The 18,115-nt window shown below is 54.0% G+C and overlaps 5 protein-coding genes across 5 annotated transcripts; 2 read left to right on the plus strand and 3 right to left on the minus strand.

The window, feature by feature from the left end:
* Positions 1–532: 532 nt before the first annotated feature.
* On the minus strand, positions 533–3,398 carry CABS01_15937 (uncharacterized protein; the record flags this gene model as incomplete). The annotated part of the gene is made up of 5 exons (XM_060549270.1): positions 533–770; positions 830–2,038; positions 2,102–2,299; positions 2,866–2,979; positions 3,331–3,398. The coding sequence occupies 5 exons, from the start codon at positions 3,396–3,398 to the stop codon at positions 533–535; spliced, it is 1,827 nt and encodes a 608-aa protein (XP_060390804.1).
* A 2,227-nt stretch (positions 3,399–5,625) lies between these two features.
* On the plus strand, positions 5,626–7,154 carry CABS01_15938 (uncharacterized protein; the record flags this gene model as incomplete). Its single annotated transcript, XM_060549271.1, has 3 exons — positions 5,626–5,987; positions 6,077–6,690; positions 6,844–7,154. 3 exons carry the CDS (start codon positions 5,626–5,628, stop codon positions 7,152–7,154), a joined length of 1,287 nt encoding a protein of 428 aa, XP_060390805.1.
* A 1,458-nt stretch (positions 7,155–8,612) lies between these two features.
* Positions 8,613–9,919, minus strand: CABS01_15939 (endothiapepsin; the record flags this gene model as incomplete). Its single annotated transcript, XM_060549272.1, has 2 exons — positions 8,613–9,106; positions 9,184–9,919. The coding sequence occupies 2 exons, from the start codon at positions 9,917–9,919 to the stop codon at positions 8,613–8,615; spliced, it is 1,230 nt and encodes a 409-aa protein (XP_060390806.1).
* Positions 9,920–9,971: 52 nt separating this feature from the next.
* On the plus strand, positions 9,972–10,256 carry CABS01_15940 (uncharacterized protein; the record flags this gene model as incomplete). Its single annotated transcript, XM_060549273.1, has 1 exon — positions 9,972–10,256. One exon carries the CDS (start codon positions 9,972–9,974, stop codon positions 10,254–10,256), a length of 285 nt encoding a protein of 94 aa, XP_060390807.1.
* A 3,825-nt stretch (positions 10,257–14,081) lies between these two features.
* CABS01_15941 (kinesin motor domain-containing protein) lies at positions 14,082–17,455 on the minus strand (the record flags this gene model as incomplete). The annotated part of the gene is made up of 4 exons (XM_060549274.1): positions 14,082–17,058; positions 17,115–17,231; positions 17,301–17,340; positions 17,416–17,455. The coding sequence occupies 4 exons, from the start codon at positions 17,453–17,455 to the stop codon at positions 14,082–14,084; spliced, it is 3,174 nt and encodes a 1,057-aa protein (XP_060390808.1).
* Between the last annotated feature and the right edge of the window lie 660 nt (positions 17,456–18,115).

Consider the following 18,115-nt stretch of genomic DNA (forward strand, 5'->3'; position numbering starts at 1 on the left):
GCAAACAATGGGCAGCGTTCTATAGGCGTAATTTCAATAGTCCTATCTCTCTCAAGGCTTCATGTGGTTCTGTAAAGGTATACGAACTATACAGTCGATTTAAGCAATCCTAGCCGGTGCTTCCTCACGGCGATGAACCTACAATATACTTTTAGAGTAAAGGCCGAATTTGGTCAAGGGGAAGCAGGGCAGAACCTGAGACTTGTATGGTACCTCACGAATGTCGAGGGCGATCGCTCGCAGCCTAGGGCGTGTAAGGCCTGACAGTGGGATTTCACTTGGCGGGTAAGCATTATGGTGAATTCAAAACTTTATTGAGTTATGGTCATAGACCTTTGCCGTGCGTGGTTTTGGTCTCAAAAGATTGGTATCAAATGGCGCAACTAGGTGCTTAGGGGCCACTTCCCACTACGCATCTCAACCCCTTTCTAAATCTCATCTAAGATCGAACCCGCTTACACCTTTCCGTCATTTGACATTATAGCATCTCCTCACAAATCCTAGCATCATGTCTCCTTCCAAACATAACCGCCTAGGCCGACTCCTTGCGGACGTGGGCGTGGGCGGGGTTGGTAGACTCAACCTGAATCTCGGCGGGGGAGCCCTTGGTCTCGCTCAGGTTGTCGTGGTTCAACTTCTTGTCAGAGTCATAGTCGGTGACACCGAACAGAGCATCCATGTGCTCGAGGGAGATACCCTTGGTCTCGGGGACGAAGAACCAGACGAAGAAGAACATGGAGAAGCAGAAGCTTCCAAAGATGAGATAGGTTCTGTCACAAACATTAGTTGAATGTTAATTTGAAGGAAGGTCTAACCAGAAACCACTTACCCGTAGCCGTGAGCACCGACAGTAGCCAGCATGTTCGGGACAGTACGGGCGACGATGAGGTTGAAGAGCCACTGGGTAGCAGCAGCAAGAGCGACATTCTGGGAGCGAAGGCGAGCTGCCGGGATTTCAGAGGCGTAAATCCAGCAGGCCGGACCCCAGCCAAACTGGAAGAATGCGGCGAACAGGAAGATGGCGACCAGGGCCATGTAGCCAGCACCTGGCACAGGCTCTCCGGCAATGGGTGGGGAGATGCGGACGTAAAGACCGATGTAGAACATGCAGCAGCCCTGGGCGATTGAAGTCCAGAGAAGCGAGCGACGACGGCCGAGAGAGTCGGCCATGAAGAGCAAGAAGCAGATGCAGGCAAGAACCTTGACGATTCCGTAGACGCCGGTTGACAGAAGAGGCGTGGAGCGACCGGTGACACCGAGGTTCTTGAAGATCATAGGGGCGTAGGTGTTGATGGCGTTGGTTCCCGTCATTTGCTGGCAGATCATGAGGAAGATGGAGATAAGAGCACGGTTGCGGTTGCCCTTGATGGTCCACATCTCCTTTTGCAGGTTCTTGAAGGTGGCGTTGCCAATGAGCTGTCTCTCATGTTGGAGCTGGTCAACAATCTCCTGGAACTCATCTTCGAGATAGGGGTGGTTCTCGGGCAAGTTACGAAGAGTGGCGAGAATCTTCTTGGCCTCTTCCCACTTGTCCTGGCGGGCCAGCCATCTGGGAGATTCGTTGCAGAAGAGCATGCAGATGAGAAGCAGCAGACTGGGCAGACCCTGGATGGCGAGAGGAAAGATGTACATGGTCTTTCCCGTCAAGTTGACCTCGGCGCCGTAGTTGATCCAGAAGGCAATCATACCTCCTGTCACGATGAATAGCTGGTACATGCCAGTGAGGAGACCGCGAATGGCACGAGGCGCGTTTTCGGAGACGTAGAGAGGGTTGATGGCAGAGGCACCGCCGACACCGAGACCTGCGATGAAGCGACCGACGAAGATGGCGGCGATTCTACCGGAAGAGACAGCCTGGAGGACAACGCCGACGAGGATAATGGCAGCGACAGTAACAAGACACCACTTGCGACCGAATCTGTCTGTCATGGGAGAGGCGAGAAGAGCACCGACCAAGCATCCGGCTTGGAGAGTGGACACAATGTTACCGGTCAAGTTGGCAGTTTCCACGGGCTTGGCATCCTTGAGTCCGTAGTCGCTATGGTTGGATAAGTCAGTTTATTGGTACTTGATGATTTATGCTCTCCAAGTCGTCACTTACTTCTTAAAGGGCTCCATGACAACGACACCACCAATGACGGAGCTGTCCCAGCCGAATGACATGGCGCCGAAGCAGGCGGAGGCGGCGAGCGCGAAGACTCTCCAGCCGTAGATTTCTGCGGGGTCCGTCTCCATGGACTCATTGTGGACGATCTTCTTGAGAATCTTCTGCATCGTCGTCATGTTGGGCGGTTGGTTTCTTCACAACACGGCCAGGCTCTGGCGGGGTTGGTGTTGCTATCGCAGTTGAATGACTGGTGGCCGATGTGGACGACACCCTGTGATGGTTGAATCTCGAGCCAAGGTGAGTCAGCTCAAGATGTGATGAGGGGTGGGTGATGGGCTGAGGACTGGATAAGGAGACGAAGCGACGAAGAGAAGAAAGCGAGGATTTGAGGGTGTGGGCAGCCGGCCCTGATATATCGGAAATCTCTAATGGTGTTTTCCCTCTTTTGCTGATCTGAACCCTCGTCTTTTCCCCAGATGGATGGAAACCCGGGGACCCCTCACTCCCAGAATAGTCAGCAATTCGCCATCTCACATGTAGGTAGCAAAAAGTACCCTGGGGAAAAGGGGATTGGAGGTGCTGGTGAGGAGTAACTGTTCGGAGAGCCATGGTCGCAATCGATCCTGTGCGTTTCCCAGCCCGTCCAGAACCCAAAGAACCCCTGCTGCAATCCTATCTTGTCTAGTGTAGCTCGTTCGTCCGCTCATCTGTGCTTCAAACCCCCAGAAAACCGAGCCTCAACGAGTACCAAGACGGACGGTGAATTGTCCATGAGATTTTTCCGCCATTCAGAAGGGACGGAGAGGGCAGCCCGATGGTGCTGGACCGCCGGGGGCGGCAGAGGAACGGCTTGGCTCTTGGGAGAGGGGAACCTATTCGGTTTTGCGATCAGCCGACCAGGTCGTGCAATTGGAGGCTTCCGGCAAAGGGTGGGATACGGCAAGCATCTTGGGGGGTGTGTGGTAACTGTGGTGGTGGTGGTGGTCGACCATCGAGGTGGCCGGATGGGATGCAGCAACAAGCATGGCATGGCTGGGCTAGTCTCAGAAACTAGGCTTGGCAGGCTAAAGGCAGAACGGATAGCACTCTACGCAGTACTCCGTAGTCAGATGGACGACGGGAACGACGCTCGGGTTTACGAGTGTGCGAATCCAGGGTTAACCAACATCGCAGCCATAGAAAGACTTTGGTGAAAGATGGAAGCACCCACGTGCGCATCCTACCTACTCTTCGGATACGTGATGACCTTGAGCTCGTCGCGGCCGGTAGTCTCAAAGTATGGTTCTCTCATCTAGGTATACAAACCATAAACTTGACAAGGGAGCTGTGGGGAAGCTTGAATGCGACGTAAAGGTAATGAGATGAAAAGATGGATGACCTTGTCTCCCAGGTTACCTCCCAGATGCCTTGACATTCTTCATCATAGCAATGAAAGAAACAAAACGCCTGCTGGCTGTAGACCAGGGGCGCATGCTGACAGTTCAAGCTTAATAGGAATAGACGTGGCTCTCTGGGGCCCCAGAGGAGAGAGTACCGTCCTTCCCCAGGTGCCCCGGGATAGGATACAGAGTACTCCGTACGCACAGCGGAGCAAGAATAAAGTATCCGTATGCTTGCTAGGACGAACGGCTCTCCGAATTGTGGCTATTCTCGTTGTGGTTTCCGTCGCCGAAATGTGGACCGCTCCTTGCAACGAGCAAGGCGCGTGATTTGCTGGAAGATGCGTCTCTGGTTGTCTCCCCCATTACAGCATTTAGGCTACTGGCGAAGGTGGAGAAAGAGGGACGAGGCAAAAAGGTAAAGAAATAAGGACGTGGGCCGTAGAGTTAGACTGCCATGACTGGCTGTACGAATAGAGTGTAGACCAGGGAGCAGACATTTAGTGCGCTGGTCTTGGTTTAGTCTCCTCTTCACTGCGTATGCGCTGACAGGGAAGTCCGGGCATGAGACGATGTATCCATACAGGGTTACAGGAACACAAACACCAAGGGCCAAAGAGTCTCTGACGACCAGTGACAGTTTAAGTACAGTACTATGTAGGCCGTCTCTTGATAAGTAGGTACTCCGTAGAGCCTACTTGGTCCGGCGCCTCCCACTTTCATCCCACGTCCCGGATTGGTTTCTGCTCCAACTAGTAGCCCATTTGTCGACCCATCCCCGTACGGTGGATTCTGCGGAGTAAGGACGCGGGTAGGAGAAATGGGGTTGGAGAGGTGGAGATGTGTTGGAGATCGCGGGGGTGGTCAAAAGGAGCCCGAGGAGGTTAGTGAAGTGGCACAGACAGACTTGACCTCATGGGCGAACACAACATCAGCAAGTCAACAAGCAACATTTTGACTTTGTCAAGAGACGAAGAAAGACTCTATCAAAGTAGATCGCGCCTCTCAGTTGACGCTTGACCATAGTTAGACTAAGCTCGTCCGTAGATGTCTTCATTCAGCGAAGGCACAGTCTGGACTCTTGTTGGGCATCTGTCTCGTTTGTTGTCTAAGCTCAGACTCGATCTGGCACTTTTTTGATAACCTTGACGACTATTCCAGCCAAGGTAAGAGAGATCGTGATTCGACCAACCACCCGCCAAACACGATTTGAGTCTGGGGTTCCAACGGCCATTCCCATCTTTCGCGACACCACCCCGACTTTGTGGCGTTGGATCCTAAGGCTTGGCAACAAGCCATGAAGCTCATTCATTTGAGGGAAAAATTAATCCGCGTTTCTGACCTGAAGGACCGGATCTTTCTAGTCTGATTCTGTCAACACTCTATTTTTGAAGCCTTCCAATTTTTCTCTGGCACGTACGTTGACTTACTCTCGTATTTGATAGTTGGCTCAATTTCATATTCGTCAACAAGTGTACATGTAGCTGTAGATATTCCAGATATGTTCAAGCCACCACACGCTAAGTGAGCCACTCCGGTCGCCTTCGGCCAACATCATGCGATGCCACATAACAATCCCTCCCCTTTATGTCTGTCTGGTTCCGGACCCGAGTCCTCGGGCCCTGTTAGGCCTGTCATGCCCTGCACTGATTCTGTTGGCGCCTCTTTTGCAGCTGTAGCTATCCATGAACCAATAGTCCGCAATGTGCCGTACCGTCGCAGGCCAGGGCTATGGGACTCGGGCGTGCATCCTTCACGGCTGCCTCGTGGCCTTCAGACATGATTAGAGTTCCCCAAGTGGACTGTGAAGTTATCCTAGTCCATGAACTATCGGGAATCTTTTGATCTGGTACTACAATCTCGACTCAATGTCGGCGCGTCGCTGTATCGTCATCGCGAACGATTCTCGTATAGAGACGGGACGGAAGAATTTCGTCCTCCAAGACCCGACGTTGAAAACATATGCAAGCCACTCCATGAGCCTCTGCGTTTGTCCTTTCACTCCCGTTCCCTCAATCGTGCCACACCAAGCCCGCGCATTCCTGTGCCACCTCTCACATCCAACGCCAAGATAATCCAGCTCGAGCCAAGTCCCCCCGCTTTTGCTTGTCCCTGACCTGCCTGCGTTGACGAGCCGGTATGTCACTCAACGAGGTGCATCGTCTTCAAACCCCTGTGGTCACTGTATTGGGCCAGGACCCGGCTCACCGCAAATGCGTTCTCAACGGGAACGCGTTCCAGCAGGACGCCATCATCTCCTTCAAGGGTTGGCAATATGCTGTGTTCTACAGTAGCTGCTCTTCCTCAAGTCTAAACGATGACACTCAGCGAGAACCTCTCTTCGTCTGTATGAATCGGCGTAAACTACCCAACTCTGAGTGGCAAACGATAGTTTTCGACGATTATCACCAGACCACTGACGATGGCCATAATACCGTGCAGATGGGCATCTGTCCAGGCGATGGTACCATCCACCTATCTTACGACCATCACTGTGACACGTAGGATTGCTTCTTATTATCAGTCCATGCGACAGCTTTTAGTTGCATAACCATAAGAAAAGGATAACCGTCGCTAACAGATTCCCAAGCTTGAGGTATCGGCGCTCCATCAAGGGCATTGCCAGTGATCCAGAAATATCCCGATGGACCAAAGACGTCTTCACTTTGACTCTCGATTACGTTCCTGGCATTACGAAACCTCATGAGAACTTCGGCTACGTGACCTACCCGCGTTTCGGTGTCTTGGGCAACGACATGTACTTCTCCATAAGGAATGGCAAAGCTGGTCTTGGAGATGATCTCCTGTACATACATCATGCCGCAACAGGATTGTATGAGTATGCTGGAAAACACCTGAAAGGCATCCAGAATAACCCATACGTTCATGGCATGGACTACCGTGATGGTAAGCTACATATTACATGGGTGTATCGCGGTTTCGTACACTATGACGGATGGGATGATCCTCTAGATACGAAACACAAGCAACAAGCCGGACCCAATGGCGCCGATAATAACTATAACATCTGTTATGCTTATAGCGACGACGGGGGTTACACATGGAAGAACGGGCACGACAAGACCATTGCTTTGCTGAGAGATGGAGGCTCGATCACACCCGATTGCCCCGGTCTTGTTGCCTTTGATATCCCCAAGGGGCGAGGTTTGACAAATCAAGAGGCACAGGCAGTCGATCAGGACGGTGGGGTGCATGTTCTCAACCGCGACACGATGGATGCAGAGAATCTATGGAAGCATTACTATCGATCTCCTAATGGCAAGATGACGACACACAGCCTTTCTTATATATTATGATCGTTCCCAAGAATTTCAGCTAACAAGAACTCTTGCGCAGGTCAATGGACTCAACATGCCATCGGGCCAGTACCTAGTCCTCGACGCGGCCGCCTAGCCATCAGCAAAACTGGTGACCTCTTCCTGATTCTACCCGACCCGACCAATTCATCTCTCCGTATCCTCAAGTCATCGAAAGCAAAAGACTATGCTGAGTCAGTAGAGGTCTGGCGTGGTGTTGGCTTTATGGGCGAGCCGCTCGTGGACAGCAAAAGACTCGAGGAGGAAGATGTTTTGTCCATCTTCGCCATTGCCGTGTCGGCGACCTCATCGAAAGATCGCCAAGTTGTCGTCCTCGACTTCCACATCTAGAGCTGATGTACGGTGGAGAAGAGTCACATGAACTTGGTTCGTTGATGGGATGGTGAGAGATGCGCATCGAGAAAACGCAATTGGCTAGGTCTAGGTGGTGAGCCACAGGTTGTTGCACATCACCTCCCCGGTATTTTCGCGTCAGATGGCACCCCATTAATTCAATGGCAAGACAAAACCTATGGTCCCCGGCACTGAAGGGTTCTGTGAAGACGGCGGGAGACCGTCGGACGATTACGGGGCCCTTGGTCATAGTCAATCCAACCTTGGAGTGCCGAAGTTCCATCTCCGGCGTCCAACACAGCATTAGATACTGTACATGAAATAGAGCTCTACAGTGATCATCATACAGTGGATATTCGACCCTCATTTCAAAGTTGTGCCAAGAGTCATCGCAAAAACTCAGTATGTCGTATTTCGCCCCCAATCCCCCATTTCATTGGAGGACTTTGATCCTCAGAAAGACGAGAGACATGGTTCTGATTGTGATGAAGCCCGTCCCGTTGCGATGATCAAAGAGATGAGAAGAAGACGTTCTCGCGCAGAGTTTCGCTCACTGTAAAATCATTCCTCCTCGTCAGGCTCACCAACTCACCTACCTCCCCTGGTTCGTTTCCCTTGGCAGAGCAGCCCTGCATTGAAACCATCCACCGATGCCAACCAGCTCTCCCCCTTCTCATGAGCCACCATCTGCACCTCGGTTCCTTGAGCCCGAGAAGAGACGATATTCTTCCACTCCCATCTTCCTTGTCTTGGGCTTTTGCCCAGCGCCCAGCGCAACGAAGCGCGCCGGATGGCCGCGCCGCTCTGGGCAGATTCTGGGACCTGGGTGGGAGAGATGCTAGGACCTTGTCATAACCCAGATGGCTTGCCGCATGCCAAGGAACCCTTATGTATATGCTAACATGGTTTGTATTGGAGGAATGAAAATTTCAGATTGGAGAGTGCGGCCGGAAGTGGGTGCTAGTGAGCGATGAGTTGAGCTGTAATTGTGGAGGACGACTCCCAATTGCATTTTAGCGGTCCAAACACGACGCGTCTAGGGGGAAGACTCAACTCTTGGCACTTCGGAAAAAGGATCAGTAACGAGCGATACTAATCTTTAAACGAATCACTCATACGGAAAAGGCCATTGTCGACGATGCACACGGAAAACGGGTGGGACAGATCTAATCATCATTCAAATGCTGAGTCATATTGTTCAATATAGACAATGCAACTATATTTCCGTCATCATCGCTCATAAATGTCCGCCAATATGCTACGAATAAGAATTATGTATAAGAAGTAGTGACCAAGTCGTCACATGGATTGTCCTGATGAACAATTAAGCAAACAACCCTAAGTTCTCTTTCCCTTGTCCAGTCCTCAAATCCAGATCACCCGGGCTTCCTGTTTGCTGAATCGTCCATCTCTCTCTCCTATGACTGTTGCTCAGAAGCTGCGTTCTCTAAGCATTTAGAGGGTCTTGGCGGCCCAGCCAAGCTGCTTGGTGCTGCCGTTGAAGACAACGAAGGCAGCCTTGAGGGCAATGTCACCGTAGATGGAGATGCCGATGCCGGCGTTGCTTTGAAGGCCACCGAAGCAGGTGGAGGTGCTGATGGGAGCGTAGTTCATGTAGCTGGCGGGGATGGTGATGCGAGCGGTACCGACGCCGAAGGTGAAGGAGGGGACGGTCGCGGAGCAGGGGAAAGTGTAACCACCCTGGGAAGAGTCGTACTTGGCACCGGTGATCTTGGCGTAGTAGGCGGTGACGATGGCCTGGGGAAGGAGGAGAAGGGTGGTGCCGGTGTCAGCAATACCGGTGACGGAGCTGGAGACGAAGCTGGCGGAGCCGACCTGGTAGCCGGAGGAGGTGAACTGCCACCATCCGTTGGCGGAGTTGACGGAGGTGTAGGTGATGGAACCAGTGTAGGCGGTGCTATCAATGTAACCGAAGTTGTACTTGCCGGCTATAAGTTCAATGTGTTAGTATCAGCTGTCCCATCTCTTGATACCACATCTAGTGAGAATGTGAGCGAGTACTTACCCGTGCCGTGCTTCAGGTCAGCAGTGAAGAGGAAAGAGTCCAACTTAGACTTGGCAGTGTCGAAGAAGGTGGTCTGCTGGGTGGGCGAGACGGTGTTAATGTTGCTGAAGCCGAGACCAAGGAGACCGTCCAGGTCGCTCTCGGAGGTGAAGGAGTCCGAGACGGTGGAGGCAGCCTCGACGGCCTGGCCGGTAACGGTCAGACCGCCGACGGTGACGGTGTCCTTGTAGACGATACCGCTGGAGCTGGAGCCATCACCGTAGGAGATGGACCAGGTGGCGCCGGAGAGGCGGGAGGCGGTGGAAGACTTGGAGGGGTCGTAGACGGTCTGGCCGTTGCGCTGGCTGGCCGGGGTGGAGGTCGAGAAGACCCACAGGTCGGAGGAGCCGGTGTCGAAGTCGAGGTTGAGGGTCTGGGCCGGGGTGCCGATCTGGACGGGGCTCAGGTACTCAACATCGTACTCCTGGGGGTTGGCAGCGACACTGCCAGTGGCACGCTCGACGAGGCCGGCAGAGCTGATGTTGGCGACAACGGCAGCGAGGTCGGCGGGGAGAGGGGCCTTGTACTTGCGGTAGGCCTTGGCGAGGGCGAGGGGACCGGAGCGGACGTAGCGGGGGTTCTTGATCTGCTCGACGGTGAAGCCTCTCTCCTGCTGGGCACCAGCGGGGAGGGCGGCGACGGAGGAGGCCAGGGCAAGGCCGGCCGTGAGGGCCGAGACGAAGGATGAGCCAGTCATTGTGAGATGACTGAAAGCTAGTGAAGCCGGGGAAAGGAGCAGAGAAGAGGATATGAGGACCGAGGAGGAGGACTGGGAGATGACCGATGAGGATGAGGAGGAGAGATGGGATGATCAACGGGGAGTTGGGATGGTTTATATCGTCATCGTCCAGTCTATGAAGATGGTGTCTGGACTCTGTGACCGGGGACGGCAACTCGGGGCGATAGGATGGATCATGGCGACATTACTCGCAGTCCTTGCCAACATCACGGTCTCTGGATATGTCAAGGCCAACAACAACAGGCAGGGGGGAACTCGTGAAGGAGGGCCCATCATGGTGTGCGGCACAAGCTAGCCGTGGGGGAATACCACCTTCCAAGAGGGAGCATCGTGCAATAGCAAGGCTGCCTGTCGCGACTCCATATCGCGCCGACAAGGACGATGATACTGCGCGTCATGATTCGAGAGAACAGAGGGGCTAGATTTGATGAGAAGGGACGGTAGTCGGTAGTGTGTAGATCACCAAGGAGGAACAACAAGCAGTTGACTACTTGCGGCAGCCATCAACGGGCAGGCTAGTCTCGAACAGGGGACTGATAGACTCTAGTGTCTAGAGCTCTTCAACTAAGGTCGTAGCTCCATCTGTCTCTCCGCCATGGAGCTCATGGAATGGTGGAAGATGGAACCCATCCCAAGGACCAGCCTATTCCCGGCCAGGGGGTGGGAAGGGTTATGGGAACTTTTGACCAAAGCTTGTCACTGGCACAAAGTTCCCAGCAGCTGTAGACTAGATGGAAAAGAGCAGGTCGGGCAAAAGGGTCGAACGAGTCGAGGCTTGTTTGTCGAATGTCGACGCACCGCCGTCCTCCGCTCTTGGATCCAAGGCCGGAAGTTGAGATGAGTGAAAAGGGGAATAAGGCCAAGGAAACAAGCAGCAAGGCACCAAAAGCAGATGATATGAATGGAGCCGAGCTGATGGAGGGGGGTCCGCGGCGGGGAGAGGAGCACCGGCGGAGGGCGGGACCAACCAATCCAGAGGCGAGACGAGGTATTCTCGTCTAAAGCGATCTGATTTTAGTCCATCACTCCATGATCCATCCACCCTCGCGATAGCCCCGGTGCCGGTCCTGAGTGGTGCCGTGTGGTAGAGTGGTCCCTCGTTCTCGAGTCGACGTTGAAAGCACCTACCTTTCCGGGACATGGCTCCGGGAGTCAGCCAGGCCACATTACGGTCCAAGTCCGCTGGGGCTCCGGGAAAGGTCGAGGGTTTGGCTGGTACGTCGAGACAGCAAGCAGGCGAACCCATGCTTTGCGGCGGCGTGGTGGTGGTGTTCTGACGGCGAACCTACGACCATCCCGTCTCTTCCATTGGTCTTCTTGGCTCTTGATGCGCCTCGGCACATGGAAACAAGCTTTACCGCCAAGTCCCCACCCGCAATCCCGCATGCGCGCCCAGAGGTTGGCGATTGCGACCTTGCGAACCCTTCGATTGCTCAATCCCCTGAGGGCATGGCTTCATTCCATGCCTGCCCAGAAAATGCCCAGTCTGGGGCCGCAGCAGGTACGAGATCGAGGCCAAGACGGGAAGGAAGACAAGAGAGTTTTCTAGGTTTCTGGGGGGAAGAATCCCAAGGGGGGAGGTGGAGGAGAAAGAGGGACATGAAGGCTGAAGCGAAGGGGAACAGACAGGACAGGGGGGGGGGGGGGGGTTGAAGGGGGGATCACGCCGCTTGCCGCCGCAACTCCATTGTCTCTTTGCACATTCTCTGTGTCAACGCGGGATCCAGCTGAGCGGGTTTCGGCTGTTTGCTGCCATCTTGGCGATGTTTCTTGGCGATGCTGCCCTGTGGCCCCAACTGCTACCTTGCCTTGCCAACCAAGCGATGAGTGAATGAAAGTGAGTTTTGTGACTTGTGAGTGAAATCACCCGACTTTGCGAGTGAATGAGACTGAGAGAGGTGTTGACCTGTCATGACGTGCTGCGGCTATTCCGGCCTGGACCCTGTTCCCGTTGCATTCAACTTCTTGATAGAGACTGGGACCTCGCGGATTTGGCGCCTCAGCAGGCGGACTGGGGTTACCTTTGCAAAAGTTCGCGCGTATTGATTTTGGGGTCGACTGAACCATCCGTTTTCCAGCTTGTTTCTTAATTGCGCCCGTGAAACTCTTGAGAGGGCCTCTTCTCACATTCCTCATTTGATCTATGTCTCCGAGAACTTTGTCGTCATCGCCGTCGATGAGGCAAGAGAGGGGCTCAATCGTTCAATGAGCTGAAGATAGCCCCGAGAGTCGCCTCAACTACGGCCTAAACGCGATGCCGACTCAGCCGGTCTCCATACTATGAGAGAGATAAGAGATGAGAGAATCAAAGAAGTGTCCGTGGTGGTATCCGTAATAGGGTACACACCACAACAACAAAAGAAAAGAAGAGAAAAAAGAAAGAGGCAAATGGGAGAAAAGGGATCATCAATCAGTGATTCAAATGCCAGGCATAGTGGCATTGCGAGAGAGAGCGCTCGACAGCGGCCAGCCACTCGCCTCGTGCTCATCACATATCGCAATCTACCCGCCCCTTCTGCCGTCGACGCGATAAGCATCGGTTGGTGAAAATCAGCCGAATAAGCATGATTGGAATAAGATTGCGCCGTCGCAGAACTCTCAGCTACCCCGACCTGGGTCTCCCCTGGAACGGCTGTGAATGGCACGAGTGCCAGAGTGGCAGACCGAGAGGGGGTACCATCCTTTGGCTCAACGGTCCTGTTAGGAAAAGGGGAAATCTCATTACGTTACTGCCAGGGCCACGCCAGGGGAACTTAGGTAATGCCATCACTTATTTTGCCTTTATCGCTGGCCCACTCCGTCATTCCGCCCCTTCAACGGAGATGGTGCTTAGTTTAACGTCTTATTGCACTTGATGTTGTTGATAGTATGTGTGTGTGTGTGTGAGAGAGAGAGAGAGAGAGAGACAGGAAGATCTGGTGTTGATTATGACGATGATGATAATGATGTCGCGAGCTCCGTCTTCTCTTACTCTCGCTGGCCACTTCCATCTGCCATCCGATCTGTCTTGGCCTGCTGAATGAGACAGCCTCGGCGCGCGCCTGCAACACATATACAGCTGACGGTGTTCTAGCCCTTCGCGTTTTCCAAAGCTGACCACGCGCCCGGCGGCGAACTCTGCCCGGTACCCCCTCATCCCGAGAGAAGAACTCCTGCAAGTCTGCATTCAAATCTCGTTTGTCTTTCCTCCCATTTCCCATACAAATGCCTCACCCGGCTCCTGGCTCCTGGCTTTCATCGGCGATGGAAACAAAGAAGCCCACTCATCAATTACCACAAACTATATGAAACAGCGAGCGTTTTCGTTTCGAATGAGGGTACCTTTGACTCTCATTGCGTTGTGCGCTGCCCTTGCTGCTTCCCACGGCCTCATGCCTTATTGACCACAGTGAGCGGATCATTCGGCAGAACTCGGCCGTTGAGTTCAGTCTCATCATGAGGCTCCAAACTCTGAGGTTCTGCTGGTACAAAGTATGCTGTTTTTAGCAGCATGACATGGCACCGACGGAAGGTCCAAAGCGATTTTCTCATCTCACAGACCCGAAGGTCTCACAGTCTCAACTCTCGCAACTCACTCGAGTCTCACACACGACATATTCGCATTATCGGACTGTCGTTGCATGCCGACGTGCGTCAGTCTTGGCACAAATCCGGGGAGGGACGTGACCTCAGGGCTCACTGCATGTCTGCATCCACGTTTTCCCAGCATGCCCTGTGTGGGATCTTCGGAGCGGCGTGTCTTGGCTGCTTGGCAAAATGACACTGTGAACCCGGCGGTTTGTTTCTCAGAGCCTGTCACCATTATACCACTCGCACGACGCGGGGGAGCGGAGTTGCTGAGATCAGAATCGTTATCAGATGAACTGTGAATATATGCTCTACCCCGAACCTATTGATACAACAACCATACAATGGCCCTCGGCGAGGCCTGCCAAACGGCTGGAAATAAACTAAAGGAACCCTCTGAGATTAAGATCCGAAGTGTGCCCAACGCCCGTCAACGAGAGGGAAAAAAAAGGATCCTATCCTAACAGGGAAGGTGAACCAAAGACACCCCCATCGCCTCTATTGCGACAACTACCAAGCCAAGTGGGTATGATTGAAACCAAAGAATGAAAAATCAACGCCAACCTGCCACGCTGGGCCTAGGTGCATGTCCCTTTTCGATCTTACCGGTCGCTGCCAGGCTCCCGATTGTGATGCGACGGTTCTTGAAGTCGGCGCTAGCCATTCGGTGCTGAGGCGCCTGCGGGCTTCCTCCTTCCAGCCTCAAGCTGCCTCCCAAGTGCATGCGCCTTGCTTGCCCCGCCGTGAATGCCCGATCGTTCCTGAAGTCAGGAGGTGAGCAGACCATGGGCGGTGAGAGCCTTCGCTCTGCACTGGCTCGTCGTGATCGAGAAATTCCGTTCGTGCTGCTAGCCACAGGGCCGGAAAAGCTTGCCGACGCGCGGTGGTTGGAGCCGATTGAGTTCACAGACGAGATACGTCTTGCATTTGATGCCGCCGTCCCTCCTATGGACGACACGCGTCGGTGCTCGCCGCGGACCTTCTTCATCGAGTGCAAGGCCGATCGAATCTTTCTAGGGTCAATGCTAGGTGATTCTGACTCTGATCCGGACGGCCCCTGCGGTGAAGGGGGGTTGTTTTCATCGGCAGAGACATTGCCGGAGAGTGACGTTCTCGGAGGAGGGCTGGCTCTCGCGATTCTAGAGCGGAAAGCCGGAGGCGACAAGTTCGAAGAACGGTGCACGTCCAGGGCGCGCAACGGAGCAACTTGATCTCCGCTGTCTGATGACGGAGAGGAGCCGAGAGGCAAAGACATGGTCGGGATTGGCACTGTTGGTGATCCAGAACCTATCGACGAGATACGGCCCTTGGTCAGGAAGCCAGCCTGGAATCTATTGGGTTTGGCAGGAGGGATGGACGAAGACTCGGGGAGTTCCAGAGTTGGACTGTCGTCAGAGCCCGAGTTACCCGGATTGGGTGATGCTGTCCTCAGGTATGAGGGAAGAGCAGGCATTCTCAGTCCCTTCTCTGGTGATGTGTGCTCCGGCGTTGCTTCAAACTTCTTGGGCGTCTTCTCGAAGTCGGCCAATCCTGATTCTGTCTCATCATCCCTCCAACGGACGCCTCGCTTGGCTTCCGACTTTCTCTTCACCGGCGTAAATGAGACTCCCTTACGGGGACTCCTCGGAGCCGCCGCCTTTCTACGGCGTGGAGACAACTTGATGGGAGACGCATGAGGCTGAGGTGTAGGCTCAGTTGGAGGAACAAAGGCTGGCTGGCGGATGGGAGAGGTGGTGTTGGTGACGACTGCCTTCTTACGCTTGGGCGTACCCTGTTTCCTGGGAGAGAACTTCTCAACGGGGATCATGGCACCATCAGGCTTGACAACATGGGATGCGGCCGAGAAGCCAGCTTCTAGTAGTCGGTTGATGATTTGCTTGGCGTGTGCAACGGCATCCCCTTCGTTCATCGCTAGTGTATCCTCGAGGGACGCCAGGATGTCGAATTGCGCCGTCAGAAGAACCTGCATCATGGCAGCATCGCCAACCTTGTCCATCTCGAGAACCTCGTGGCTAGCTTCTCTGCCAAAGTTGGCCTTGAGCAGCTCAGCCTCTCGACTCAAAGTATCGATCTCAGCCGCATCGGACTCGCCTCCGGGCAATTGCTTGATGCTGTGGTGGAGAGCGGTATCAATAGCACGTTCCCAGTTCGTGTTCTCCAGCTTTTGATGAATGTGGTGGCGGCTGTGTTCCAGCTCTACCATGATGCCCTGTGCGGTTTTGCGAATGGCCAAAAGAGTCGCGGGCATCGCGTCCTCGTCACCTCGTTGGTCGCAGACGGTATCGAAAGAAGCGACCCAGGCAGAAAGCAGGCTGATCCGTCGCTCAAAGGCCCTCAACTTCTTCATGTTGTTGATCCTGTCCCGTCTATCATTGGCCGAATTCTCGTACGCCACACGCAGACGCTGCACACCCTCGCGAGCGATCGCATCGCGCTTCTCCAATTGTTTGCGGAACTTTGCGTAAAACGTCTTCTCTGCATCCTTCTGCTGGGCCTTGAGCTCGTTGATGAGAGCGATCTGCTCATCAATCTTGACCAAAAAGTCCTTGACGTGCCTGTTGACGTTGAAGACGTTACGAGTCACCTTGGTCTGGATGTTCTTTGCCCGGTTCGCGTATCGAAGGGTGTTTTGCGTCTCGTCAAAATGGACACTCGAAGGACTGACGCAGACAATCATGACAGTCTTGCAGTTGCCGCCGAGGGAGAATTTCAAGAGTCGTGTGAGTTTGCTGTTGCGATATGGTACGTGGTTGCGCTTGCGAGGGTCGCACAAGGCATTGATACAGCTCCCCAGGGCCAAAAGAGACTTGTTGATGTTTGCGCCTTCAAGCAGACGTTCGCCTCGATTCTTGGTGGCGCTAGCACGCTCGCTGCCAGCAAGATCAATGATGCTGAGGGTTGCCATGGTGTGGGGTTCGTTGACGGAGGCATTGCGGTCCTTTTGCGAGACGTTAATCTGCAGAACTGCATGGGATCGAGATGAGGTAGCGTTGGCTTCTGTCGGGGAGACTGTACGCCAAGCATTACCCTGCACAATCATGTCCATGACCTCTTGCACGTTCTTGGGGTGATGGCTTGTCAGGCCGGCGACAGAGACGGCCTGGTTGGAATCCTCGCGGAGCATCAATCCCTGCTTGCTGCCTCCGGGGATCAACAGGTCGCGAATGGTCTCGTTGTAAATCTCGAGGTAGGAGAGGGTGATCTCGGTGGTCTTGTCTTGGCTTCGCTCGGTGATCTTCTCGAAGAGTTCTTGCATTGTCATGAAGATAATTCCGGGGTGTTGTGATGTGCCGGTGATGGTGTGTGTTTTGCCGCAACCAGTTGCGCCGTAGGCAAATACTGTGGCGTTGTAGCCGTCGAGGACGCTGTCGATGAGCTGTTTTGTTGTGCCTTCGTAGACATCGTTCTGGGTGGCATTGTCGTCGAAGATTCTGTCAAACATGAAGGTCTGGTCCTTGACCTTCTTGCCGTTGGGAACCACGGATCTTCCAAATCTGTGGACGGGGTTGTCCTCGGGAGGGTCGAAGACTCTGTGGAAGAGGGTATTAGGGCAAGACGAGACCGCAGCGGCAGGTAGGATACTCACAGGCATCTGTCGTCGACGACCTTGATTACTGGTCTGATACCGCCTCTTTGAAGCTTTGGGGGTGCGGCAGCAAGCGAGCCATCGCCGAGAAAGACTGTGCCTTCTTCATTGCGGGTTCTGCACGCAGCCCTGTCAGTATTGTTGATCTTGGTTTCTCCCATGCTTTGCTACAGGTTCTTGACGTACAGTTGTGCTGCTTCTCGGATCGTGAATGGTCGTACTCGAACTGTCGAATGGCCAAGGTTAGCGTTTGCGCTCGACGAGTGGATTAAGATACGGAAGAAGAAGAAGGAAGACGAACCTGCGACCGTGATGGAGGCGGCATTCGGATCGACAACCATGATTGCTAGCTATTGCGATGCTGTCTGTATTGTGTGGGTGTTTTGTTGTGCGAAGAAAAGAAGTGACTCGGATAGTCCCGTTTACCGGCTTCGAGGAGACTGTCGAGCAAGTCGCGAAAGAGAGCTCTTCGAGTCCGAGTTCACGTCCAAGTCAAGTGGTGCAGCAAACGGGGGTGTAAATCAAGAAATAAACAAAGCCGCTTTGCAGCGCGGGCCGAGCATGTGCAGTACGAAAGAGTATTGGGGAAGAATAAGAGAAGAGGCACGAGCTGCTGTGGGGGAAGGGGAGAAGGGGGGGGGGGGGGGGGGGGGGGGGGGGGGGGGGGGGGGGGGGGGGGGGGGGGGGGGGGGGGGGGGGGGGGGGGGGGGGGGGGGGGGGGGGGGGGGGGTTAGTGAGGGTGAGGGTGAGGGCGAGGTGGTGATGGAATGGAAGGAAGGAAGGAAGGAAGGAGAGAGCTGCAGTTGGATAAGAGATTAGGAGATGAGGAGTGACGGTAGGTGGTCGTGAAATGTCTTGATTTGAAGGGTCCCTCTGTTTCTGTCTGTCTGTCTGTCTGTCTGAGCTGTGCTGGGCCGGGCTGGGCTGGGCGGATCTGAGCTGACGGTGTGCGCACTCTGGGCTGTGTGCGTGCTGTTTGGCCGTGTGCTGTGACTGACGTT

Source organism: Colletotrichum abscissum (assembly GCF_030869225.1).
Source record: "Colletotrichum abscissum strain IMI 504890 chromosome Unknown Scaffold_77.1, whole genome shotgun sequence".
NCBI lineage: Eukaryota > Fungi > Ascomycota > Sordariomycetes > Glomerellales > Glomerellaceae > Colletotrichum > Colletotrichum abscissum.